Source organism: Mytilus edulis, chromosome 13 (genome assembly GCF_963676685.1).
Source record: "Mytilus edulis chromosome 13, xbMytEdul2.2, whole genome shotgun sequence".
Taxonomy (NCBI): Eukaryota; Metazoa; Mollusca; class Bivalvia; order Mytilida; family Mytilidae; genus Mytilus; species Mytilus edulis.
The window spans coordinates 48,537,432-48,549,929 of NC_092356.1; the positions used below are offsets into that span (position 1 = coordinate 48,537,432).

The 12,498-nt window shown below is 32.1% G+C and overlaps 1 protein-coding gene and 1 long non-coding RNA gene across 3 annotated transcripts in view; both read left to right on the forward strand.

The window, feature by feature from the left end:
• LOC139500791 (lysophospholipid acyltransferase 5-like) overlaps positions 1-9,247 on the forward strand; it is a 28,704-nt gene extending 19,457 nt beyond the window's left edge. Inside the window, exons 8-14 of one of the 2 annotated variants that reach the window (XM_071289648.1) lie at positions 1,377-1,463; positions 1,916-2,082; positions 2,455-2,602; positions 3,579-3,737; positions 4,674-4,789; positions 5,396-6,319; positions 8,177-9,247. In XM_071289648.1, coding sequence (XP_071145749.1) covers positions 1,377-1,463; positions 1,916-2,082; positions 2,455-2,602; positions 3,579-3,737; positions 4,674-4,789; positions 5,396-5,426 — 708 coding nt within the window. In that variant the 3' untranslated portion in view covers positions 5,427-6,319; positions 8,177-9,247. Of the gene's footprint in view, positions 1-1,376; positions 1,464-1,915; positions 2,083-2,454; positions 2,603-3,578; positions 3,738-4,673; positions 4,790-5,395; positions 6,320-8,176 lie in introns of those variants that run through there. The other variant, XM_071289649.1, reaches the window with a different exon arrangement.
• Positions 9,248-10,986: 1,739 nt separating this feature from the next.
• On the forward strand, positions 10,987-11,716 carry LOC139500794 (uncharacterized). Its single transcript, XR_011658363.1, has 2 exons — positions 10,987-11,119; positions 11,672-11,716. It is a non-coding gene; the product is annotated as an uncharacterized lncRNA (long non-coding RNA).
• Positions 11,717-12,498: the final 782 nt, after the last annotated feature.

The following is a 12,498-nucleotide window of genomic DNA, read 5'->3' on the forward strand; positions in this document are numbered from 1 at the left end:
CTTCAATTTGAGAATATGCTTTTATCTTGTAAACGGTCCAGATCCCCACCCCTAAACCATATATATTCTTGAATGGGATGATAAAACAAATCAAATGAAATTAAAGGGAAGTCCCCGGGGGTCATCCCCACCCTGTTCAATTTGAGAATGTGCTATTATCTTGTAAACAGTCCAGATCCCCACCCCTAAACCATATATATTCTTGTAGGGGACAATAAAACAAATGAAATGAAATAAAAGTGATGTCCCTAGGGGCTCACCCCACCCCCTCTTGTTTGAAAACTTGTAAACGGTCAACATCCCCACCCCTAAACCATATATATTCTTGTATGGGACAATAAAACTAATCAAATGAAATTAAATGGAAGTTCCTGGGGGTCACCCCCACCCCGTTCAATTTGAGAATGTACTATTATCTTGTAAACGGTCCAGATCCCCACCCCTAAACCATATATATTCTTGTAGGGGACAATAAAACAAATGAAATGAAATAAAAGGGAAGTCCCGAGGGAGTCACCCCACCCCCTCTTGTTTGAAAACTTTGTAAACAGTCAACATCCCCACCCCTAAACCATATATATACTTGTATGGGACAATAAAGCTAATCAAATGAAATTAAAGGGAAGTTCCTGGGGGTTGCCCCCACCCCGTTCAATTTGAGAATGTGCTATTATCTTGTAAACGGTCAACATCCCCACCCCTAAACCATATATATTCTTGTATGGGACAATAAAACTAATCAAATGAAATTAAATGGAAGTTCCTGGGGGTCACCCCCACCCCGTTCAATTTGAGAATGTACTATTATCTTGTAAACGGTCCAGATCCCCACTCCTAAACCATATATATTCTTGTAGGGGACAATAAAACAAATGAAATGAAATAAAAGGGAAGTCCCGAGGGAGTCACCCCACCCCCTCTTGTTTGAAAACTTTGTAAACAGTCAACATCCCCACCCCTAAACCATATATATACTTGTATGGGACAATAAAGCTAATCAAATGAAATTAAAGGGAAGTTCCTGGGGGTTGCCCCCCACCCCGTTCAATTTGAGAATGTGCTATTATCTTGTAAATGGTCCAGATCCCGACCCCTAAACCACATATATTCTTGTATGGGACAATAAAACAAATCAAATGAAATGTAGGTAAAGTCTCTGGGGGTTACCACCACCCCCACCTGTTTGAATACTTGTAAATGGTGGAGATCCCCACCCGTAAGCCATATATATTCTTGTATTGGACAAAAAAATCAAATCAAATGAACATGGGACCATATAAATGGCGAGTTATGGGAGCTTTGTTTGGGAGACTTCGTAACAGCATCCTGTTACAATTACTTCTTGTTTTAAATGTTCTTGTTTTATTTAATTTCAGAACCATTATTTTCTAACCAGATGTGCTTATGTGTTGTTTTATGGAAGAATCTTGTTTTGTCAGTACATAGGATGCTGGCTGATAGCAGTAAGTAAAATTAAATACTAATTAAAAGAATATCTAAATAGGCAGTTCAAGAATCCTAATTAGATAGCAATTCTGCTATAAATACCAGATAAAAAAACAAAGTTCTTCTTTAACTTGTATACACGGTATAAGAAGAAATCCTTCAAGAATACATATGTACCAGCATTATAATTTAAAATACAAGGTTTACATTTATCTTCAATAAGATTTATTATTGGCTCTCAAATTAAAACAGTTGGACACACAAGCAAAACTATAGCATTTCGTCAATTCTCCAGTGTTTCACCACCAATAGTATTTAAAGCATTGTTACAGAGAATTGCATTTTTGATCTTTGATCTTTGTGAAGAAGACTAATCATGAGCATTAAGCTACTAATTCATCTTTCTACAGTCATATTGTTTTCATGAAAGATATTCTGCACTGAATACTGACTACTATTCTATATACAGGAAGGAGTATGCATTCTTAATGGTCTGTCTTACAATGGAAAAGATGAAAATGGAAACATATTATGGGATGGAATACAGAATGTGAAACCGTACCCATTAGAAACAGCCACTTCATTCCATGGTTTAATATCTGCCTTTAACATTAACACCAATCTTTGGATGGCAAAGTAAGTGTATATGTATAAGGGCTATTCCAGAAAAAACAAGTTAGTAGGGGGAAGAAAGCCATTGATTAATTTGTAGGTTGGTCAAGGGTAAAAAATAAAAATTATCAATGTTATACAGATGTTGGCCCTTAATTTTGATGTGTTGGTGGTACCCATGTATTTCATATGTGTGTTCTGCCACTAAGAGACACTTTTTCCAGAACAGCCCTAAAGTTAAAATTAGGAAATTGGTACACAGGATTTTTTTTTCACATAAATATTTAATAAGAACAGGAGTATGCAATAAGTTAGTTTCAAAAAAATGCATCACTTATAAGTATATAGACATTACTATATAGTGTAAAGTTAACATGCTTTGTTGTATATATTTAGATATCTTTTCAAACGACTGAGATTTATGGGCAGCAAACTATTATCCCAGTCAGTAACCTTATTTTATCTGGCATTATGGCATGGTCTAAAAACTGGATATTACATGAACTTTTTCCTGGAGTTTTTTATGGTCAACACTGAGAATCAGGTGAGTGACATTTATTAGGCTCTTTTAACCATTCTGAGATTCCTTTAAGGGGTGGAAGGAGCTTTTTAAGGGATGTAGTGATTAGGCCTCTATTTTTGTAGGGATTCCAGGTTGGTCCTTTATTATCTAGGGATTTACCCATGTCAGGTCATAAATATTAATTGGTGATTATTTTGGGGGAATTCAGGATAACACCCCTTCCCACTGCCCCTCTTCCTTATTAATTAGGTTTTTTTTATATACAAATGTATACACTGGATCTCTAGTACTAGATCAAGTTTATTATGAATATTATGTATCTCTCCTAGAAAGTGTCACAAATTCTGATGTGATCAAGTACATAAATTAGGAAGTTCCACTGCCTTATTTAATGTTTAAATCCCTTATTAGTTAATATTACAAGTTATTAATCATAGATTTTATCGGACCACAGATGAATTACCACATTGTGATTGGTTAAATGCCGTCACATGGTGAGCCCCTATGAGACGGTATGGGGTTAGTAAGTTTCATATGGGGTTCATGACGCATTAATGGCGATGTCATCTATTAATGTTGTTGTGTTTCATTGTTTATTTTTCAACAAAACGCCGCAGAAAAAGTCCAGCGTCCGATAAATTTGTTATACGGTTAACTACTGACCCCTACGGATCCATAGAAGGTGAATAAAATTCATAGGGGACTCAGCCTCCAGCCTCTACCTCTTATGGATTTTACTAACCCTCTATGGATCCTTATGGGGTCAGTAGCGAACCATATAACTTATAGTATGTATTTGTTATTTCTACAATAGGGGAAGTAATTTCTATCTTGAGGTCCATGTGAGGTGAAAGCAAATATCAATTAATTTATATTCAGATTAATGCCACTGATGATAATTGACATATACTAAATGACTCGTAAGATTTTAAAAAAGATGTTCTTTATTTTTTGTCAATGTTTATATCTATATGTACAAAGTTTGTATTCATTGAAGATGACTGCCTTATCTAAGAAAGTGCCGGCCATACAGAAATTGTCTTCCATGCCAAGCTTGCAGCCATTTGTTTGGGTTGTGAAGAAGACATTTATTACTTTCTCATTAAGTTATGCCTTAGTTAGTTTTGGATTGTTAGAATGGAACAAATATTTTAAGGTAAAGTTTATCCTAGACACCTTACTTTAAATACTTTGATGACTTAATATATCATTTGTGAATGGGGAATAAACAGAAATCAGTATATAACTACTGTGGATTCATTAATATTCGTTGGATACCAATTTTCATGGATTTCGTGGGTACAGGAGAACCACGAATTTAAATGTTCAACGAAATACTGATTTTCTACAGGAATGTATGCAGAATTTGTTAAAACAATGAATTTACATATCCACGAATATGCAAGTTTTCATCAATCCACGAAAATTGGTACGCACGGAAATAAATGAATCCACAGTATTTATTAGCAACACATTCATCTATTCATCCCGGGTATCAATTTTCATTGATTAAGGTAACACTGCATTTTCATGGATATTTTATTTCTTGGTTTTTGCCAAAGTCTGTGTACAAGCTTTTTGGACATTTGTTTTTTGTTGAACATTTGAATTAGTGGTCAGTTTACAGTCTCCATCAATAGATAACTGTCTATACAATATTTCAAGCTCTGAACTGTATCAGTAGCCTTCCAACACTTAGGTTGTGAGCTCGTACACCTTATGTGCAAGATGCATTAGACTGTATCGTAATTGAGTAGAATTGTTAGTTTTCCTACAGAAGGCCGTTGTTATCTCCTGGCTCTAGAGCTTTCTTCACCAATAAAAATTGGAGGCATATAAATAAGCAATTATCAGTCAATCAGACAGAGTATAAGAAGTCATTTCAGTGGATATTCTATGAGGAGTAAATATAAACAAATACCATGCAATAACCATTTTAATGTATGATTAAATGATTCAGAAACAAGATCACTATGGTTTTCCACATCACATTACCTCAAGGGATATCACATTTTATTTATTTTGTAAATATCATGAAATATTTCACAAAATATATATTATTAATCTCATGCTTGATAATTTTTTCTTACAGGTTTATGGATCCATATATTACATAGGTCATGTGATATTTATGTTAGTACCATTAGTGGTTTATTTGTTTGCTAAAGTTCCTATTTCAGTCTATACATCACATAGAAGAAACCAGAGGTATGTTAAGAATATTAGCTAATTCAAAATCAAATATTGGAAACATTCATAATTCAAATGATTATTGTAACGCCATAGAAATTGCATTCATTTGTTAATGTGGTTGTTGCTCAAAGGGATAACATATAAGATTAGATGGGATTTCTATGAAATAAATGCTGCATTTATATGATGAGTTGGAAATTTAAGGGGGGAGGGGGCACTGAAGAAAAACAAACAATGTTTCAGTATTTTGATTTTTTGTCTTAAGGGAGTCTAAAATAAAAATGATAGAATTTGTTTATACTTAGCCAAAACATAGTATCTATCGATATATGTTGAAAAATATACTAAAATATCAATAGAAAATTAAAGATAGGGTCACCATACGTTTTTTCCCCGGCTAAAATACAAAATAGAAAAATTCAATGTAGATTCCTAAGAAAATGCATTAAGAAAATGATCTGTTTTAGAGTTACCTCCCCTTAAAATGCCAATTTAAAAACAACCTAAAATAAATCTACTCTTGTTTATTCCCGTGCTTTAAATTAAATGGTTTTTATTATTTATCAGTTTCAGATTTAATTGATATATGTAGACTAAAAAATGTTCTTTTTCTTTTTTTAGCAGAGAATTAAAAGAAGAGAAAGTGGACTGATTGATACCTTCAACTTTGCTAAATTGAATTTGCAAGTCTCGATAACTCAAATTAAGTAACCCACCATATCACTTCAGTTTGTGGTAAAGTTTATGTTGCAATATGTATTTTATGATTGACTAGTTGTTACTGCTTATACTAATTAAAGTTCACATTTTCCAATATTTTGAATTCTTTTGATTTTGTTGTCAGTAAGAATAACCCTGAATAACTTTAATTTGAAGCATATTTTTGTGTTCTATCCTGTATATTGATTTTATCATGTGATTTTTATGTTATATGTATATTTATTAAACTGTTGAATTTAATTTAATTTGAATTAGATTTATTTATTACCATAATATGTTTACAATAGAAGAGAAAACATTATTTACAATGGACAGAGATTTTTCTATGGATTAATTGTAACACCAATTTTTTGTTTTGTTTTTTTTAATCAATAAGGTTATTTTTCTTACACACATTTTGAATTTGACTATTATTGTTTATTAGATTTCTTCCCCTTTTCTCTATGCTGACATTGAAAGCTTGTGATATGGAAGAAAGGTAGCCTTCTGATGTGCCAGATATTAATGATAACTAGAATAGAGATGTTTAACCTTTAATTAGTTAATATATTAATTCATAAATGAAGGTTGTAGGTTTATAAATTTAACTTTAAAAATGTATGGTAGATAACTAGTCCACTTTTATCATCTGGAACTCAGATGATCAAAAGTCACATTTACTGTGGTCCGAAACACAAAAACTATAAACTTTTACACAATTTTAGGTTAAATTGGAATAGGACAGTTTCTAAATTGATCATAGTAGGGGTATGCAAGCAATCAAATTAATTAATAGCAAGTAGTTGCTTTTTTTATACGACCGCAATATTTGAAAATTTTTTCGTCGTATATTGCTATCACGTTGGCGTCGTCGTCTGCGTCGTCCGAATACTTTTAGTTTTCGCACTCTAACTTTAGTAAAAGTGAATGGAAATCTATGAAATTTTAACACAAGGTTTATGACCACAAAAGGAAGGTTGGTATTGATTATGGGAGTTTTGGTCCCAACATTTTAGAAATTAGGGCACCAAAAAGGGCCCAAATAAGCATTTTCTTGGTTTTCGCACTATAACTTTAGTTTAAGTTAATAGAAATCTATGAAATTTTGACACAAGGTTTATGACCACAAAAGAACGGTTGGGATTGATTTTGGGAGTTTTGGTTTCAACAGTTTAGGAATTAGGGGGCCAAAAAAGGGCCCAAATAAGCATTATTCTTGGTTTTCGCACAATAACTTCAGTTTAAGTAAATAGAAATCAATGAAATTTAAACACAATGTTAATGACTACAAAAGGAAGGTTGGTATTGATTTTGGGAGTTTAGGTCCCAACAGTTTAGGAATTAGGGGCCAAAAAGGGACCCAAATAAGCATTTTTCTTGGTTTTCGCACCATAACGTTAGTATAAGTAAATAGAAATCTATGAAATTTAAACACAAGGTTTATGACCATAAAAGGAAGGTTGGTATTGATTTTGGGAGTTTTGGTCCCAACAGAATAAGGGGCCCAAAGGGTCCAAAATTAAACTTTGTTTGATTTCATCAAAATTGAATAATTGGGGTTCTTTGATATGCCGAATCTAACTGTCATGACTGTGTATGTAGATTCTTAACTTTTGGTCCCGTTTTCAAATTGGTCTACATTAAGGTCCAAAGGGTCCAAAATTAAACTTAGTTTGATTTTGACAAAAAATGAATCAGTTAGGTTCTTTGATATGCTGAATCTAAAAATGTACTTAGATTCTTGATTATTGGCCCAGTTTTCAAGTTGGTCCAAATCGGGGTCCAAAATTAAACTTTGTTTGATTTCATCAAAAATTGAATAAATGGGGTTCTTTGATATACCAAATCTAACTGTGTATGTAGATTCTTCATTTTTGGTCCTGTTTTCAAATTGGTCTACACTAAAGTCCAAAGGGTCCAAAATTAAACTTAGTCTGATTTTAACAAAAATTGAAATTTTGGGGTTCTTTGATATGCTGAATCCAAAAATGTACTTAGATTTTTTATTATGGGCCAAGTTTTCAAGTTGGTCCAAATCAGGATCTAAAATTATTATATTAAGTATTGTGCAATAGCAAGAAATATCTAATTGCACAATATTGTGAAATAGCAAATTTTTTTTTAATTAGAGTTATCTTTCTTTGTCCAGAATAGTAAGCAAGAAATATCTAATTGCAAAATATTGTGCAATAGCAAGATTTGTTTTTAATTGGAGTTATCTTTCTTTGTCCAGAATCAACTTAAATCTTTGTTATATACAATATACAATGTATATTCACTTTTTACTACCAACTGATAAATTAAAATAATCTTTATCATTCAGTGATAACAAGCAGTTTTTTTACATCTTAATATTTTATGATGTATTTAAATGAGTAGTTATTGTTGCAAACTCCATTAGAAATTTTAATTGAGATTAGTTTTGGAATAAGGGAAAGGGGGATGTGATTAAAAAAATTGGGTTCAATTTTTCTCATTTGAAATTTCATAAATAAAAAAGAAAATTTCTTCAAACATTTTTTTGAGAGGATTAATATTCAACAGCATAGTGAATTGCTCTAAGAGAAAACAAAAATTTTAAGTTCATTAGAACACATTCATTCTGTGTCAGAAACCTATGCTGTGTCAACTATTTAATCACAATCCAAATTTAGAGCTGAATCCAGCTTGAATGTTGTGTCCATACTTGCTCCAACCGTTCAGGGTTCAACCTCTGCGGTCGTATAAAGCTACGCCCTGCGGAGCATCTGGTTATTTAACAATGTCTTATGAATCAATAGTAAAATAAAATTTTATTGAATGGGTGGCCTGTGATTTAAACTAGTGCCTCTGCTGTCCTTTCATGTATTCTGGAACTGGCTTTAATGGAAATTTTCATGGTCTGAAACAAGATTAATAGTCTCAAGGCTAATACAACATTATATTTTTGTATGATACCTCAATTACTTTATCTCATGGATGAATTCATTATCAATTGTATTTTTAATCAATTTATCTAAGACATGTAGTTTGGTACTAAGATAAAAAGATTTGAAATCTTAATTTAATAGTTGAAACAAAGAGATGATCAACCAAAAAGGACCTTAAGTACACCCAAATTTGGACAAGGAAACCTTTGTATGAGGGAGATAGTTAATGTATATGATTTGGATACATATGAAACATGATTGCTTTGTAGTGCTATAGAAATGCACTCGACTTCAATTTTTCAGAAAATTAAAAAATATAAAGATTATTTTGGCATTAATGTATAGTAAGGTTTTGCATTTCTTAAGGCATATATAAAATTTTGAATAAAATATGAAGGCATTAATTTGAATAAATGTCAATTGTTTCTGATAGAACATTTATATACATGGAGTGAAAGTGTGAAATTATGGAGTACTGAAATCAATAAATTGTTGACATTATTATTGTGCCTTCCAACGTGTGCCTGCTAAGGAGATTGTTAAAGTGATATGTGTATGCAAGTTAAATGTGTAAAAGTAATGCTGCTTTTCCCCATAGGCATTGAATTTTATTTAAGACTGAGAAAGATGGTTGAAAATAAATCAAGTTACATGTATGTTAAATTGTCACACACAACAAACGTTTCCCCATTTCAGAATTTAATTCATTAATATGTTCAAAAGAGTACATCAAAACTTTGTGATTGGCTAACAAGATCCTCATCAAAACTTTGTGATTGGCTAACAAGATCCTCATCAAAACTTTGTGATTGGCTAACAAGATCCTCATCAAAACTTTGTGATTGGCTAACAAGATCCTCATCAAAACTTTGTGATTGGCTAACAAGATCCTCATCAAAACTTTGTGATTGGCTAACAAGATCCTCATCAAAACTTTGTGATTGGCTAACAAGATCCTCATCAAAACTTTGTGATTGGCTAACAAGATCCTCATCAAAACTTTGTGATTGGCTAACAAGATCCTAATCAATGAAAAATCAGCCAATGACTTGACAAATCCTACCCCAAAAAAAAGGGGTTGGGTGGAGTTCATATTGAAAATTAAAAAAAATAATACCCTGAGGGGAGAAATATTATACTTCACTTGCAACATGAGGAAAATGTGTATGTATTATATTGTGATTGTATATGCAATATTTTGTATCCTAAATGTCTTGTGTATATAAAGTTTTATTGTTGAAATTTTGCAGTTATACTATTTATTTGCTGTTCACATTGTATGGACAGCATTGATGTTTTGTGGGTTATTATTGTTGCATTGTTGAAAAGTGCTGTGGTATTTTATATTTGTTATATAATGATTAGACTTGAAGACCAAACATTCTTATAAGTTATACCCAAAACTTTTAAATTTTTATGTATAAGTATTTTTGACCTATGATTCTTTATTTTTATTAATTGAGACTTGGATTGAGGGTTGTCTCATTGTCATTGGTACATGTATTGCATCTACATGTTGCATTTGTTGACTAAGGTCTAAAATTTTCACTTAACAGAAAAGGAAACAACAATGTTTGGAATATGAAATGTACAAAATGGTACACAATAATTTGTGCAGAAAAAACACCTTTTATAGATTTTAAATATATATATTTCATGATGTGCTTGTACAAAGGGGTGTTTGGTCTTTAATTTAATTCAGTCTTTTAAAATTTCAGGTAATGTTATTGTTTGATTAAAAGCTATATTTGCTTTTGGTTTACTGTGGATTAATTTATTTTTGTGTGCATCAAATCTCTTGGATTGAGAATTAAAACAAAAAGTAGAACTTCATCTTTTAGCTTTAATCTGTGGTATAAACAATTTCTGCAAGTGTTTAGGAAATTTGTGTTTTCTTAAAAAGATAAATGAGTACAGAAAAAAATAATCCTGAATCCATAGTATAAGTTAGTGACTTGTTTTGTTCTGTATATTTTAAGGTGGTACCCAACACCTTGACTAAAAATAATTTGGCTCGTTTAATTTTCATAAAATTTTGACAACATATTTACTTTGACCCTTTGAAAAAAATATAAAAATTTCAAAAAACTTGAACCAATCACTTTCTTGGAAAAAATTGGTTGGTTATATAGCAGTTTGACAAACACTAATTTTGATCATTGAGAAGCTTAATATATCCTTAACTATACAACGTAATTAAAACGTTAAGCTGATTTTACAGAGTTATCTCCCTGTAGTGTTAGGTACCACCTTAAAGGACCAGACAGGGTATAACTATTGTCATCATAATTCTCTATCAACATTGATTATGTTTCTTTTAAACTTTATTTAAAATATATAAAAGACTCACATTTTATATATATCTTCAAATGTTGAATTGAAAAATAGATGAACTGTAATAATGATAACAATTTGTAATGATAAGTTTTGTATCATCCATTTTAACCTAAATGTTGTTGGGACTTGTAATTGAGTTTCTCAGGACACTGTCTTAATTCACATTCGTTTCTTCCATTGATCTCACAATAATATAAAGTTAATGCTTAATGCTTTTCATATTGGCATACCTATTTATTAAAAGAATAGTTAACGGCCTATGTTACTAAAATATATAAAGCACCAAATGAAAAAATTATATGAAATTATCATGATTATACCTTTATATCGAACAAGTACAAAATGTGCAGCATCTGGAAAAAATAGAATTAGACCAAAACCAAAGTGAATTATTAACTAGGTTTTGGTCATATTGGTTCAATATTTATTGCATTCTGTATTATCTGTGTTTCTTATATTTAAGCCAATCTGCCTAAGAATCAGGTCGATGTGAAAACATGTAAACAATAATCCACTCGTAAGGTCAAAATGTATAATGGTGCACACATATAAACAAACCTTTTCTTTTCCTGTCCCGGTATTTCAAGATATAATTTGTTTGAAATATACTAGAAATTATCAATGAGGTCGAGTTAACTCCATAATTGGTTATCTTTTTAAAAAGTTATCTAGAAAGTTCTTAGATTACCAGACACCCAGAAAGATCTACCAATTCTAAGTCAGTGCAAGGGTAATGGTTAGGTCAGCTTGTTTTTTTTTGCCATGTTTTGGAATCTTATAAATTGCCTGATTCTTACAAATACTGGCCCTAAAGTTTAACCACATATATAGCCATACTGTTGTGTCTAATCATAACTTGTATTGAACACTTTGAAATTTCAATATTGATCAGTTTCAACATCTTGCATACATGTTCTGAATCGAAACAACACTATGGCTGTAGGTAATTTAGATTTCATTGGACCCTTTTCGAAATTTTTGGGCATTATTTCCTTTTTAGCTCACCTGGCCCGAAGGGCCAAGTGAGCTTTTCCCATCACTTGGCGTCCGTCGTCCGGCGTCCGTCGTCCGTCGTCCGTCGTCCGTCGTCGTCGTCGTCGTCCGTCGTCGTTAACTTTTACAAAAATCTTCTCCTCTGAAACTACTGGGCCAAATTAAACCAAACTTGGCCACAATCATTATTGGGGTATCTAGTTTAAAAAATGTGTGGCGTGACCCGGTCAACCAACCAAGATGGCCGCCATGGCTAAAAATAGAACATAGGGGTAAAATGCAGTTTTTGGCTTATAACTCAAAAACCAAAGCATTTAGAGCAAATCTGACATGGGGTAAAATTGTTTATCAGGTCAAGATCTTTCTGCTCTGAAATTTTCAGATGAATTCGACAACCCGTTGTTGGGTTGCTGCCCCTGAATTGGTAATTTTAGGGATTTTTTGCTGTTTTTGGTTATTATCTTGAATATTATTATAGATAGAGATAAACTGTAAACAGCAATAATGTTCAGCAAAGTTAGATTTACAAATAAGTCAAAATGACCAAAATGGTCAGTTGACCCCTTCAGAAGTTATGGACCGTTATAGTTAATTTTTAACCGTTTTTCGTAAATCTTAGAAATCTTTTACAAAAATCTTCTCCTCTGAAACTACTGGGCCAAATTAATCCAAGCTTGGCCACAATCATCTTTAGGATATGTAGTTTAAAAAATGTGTGGCGTGACCCGACCAACCAACCAAGATGGCTGCCACGGCTAAAAATAGGACATAGGGGTAAAATGCTGT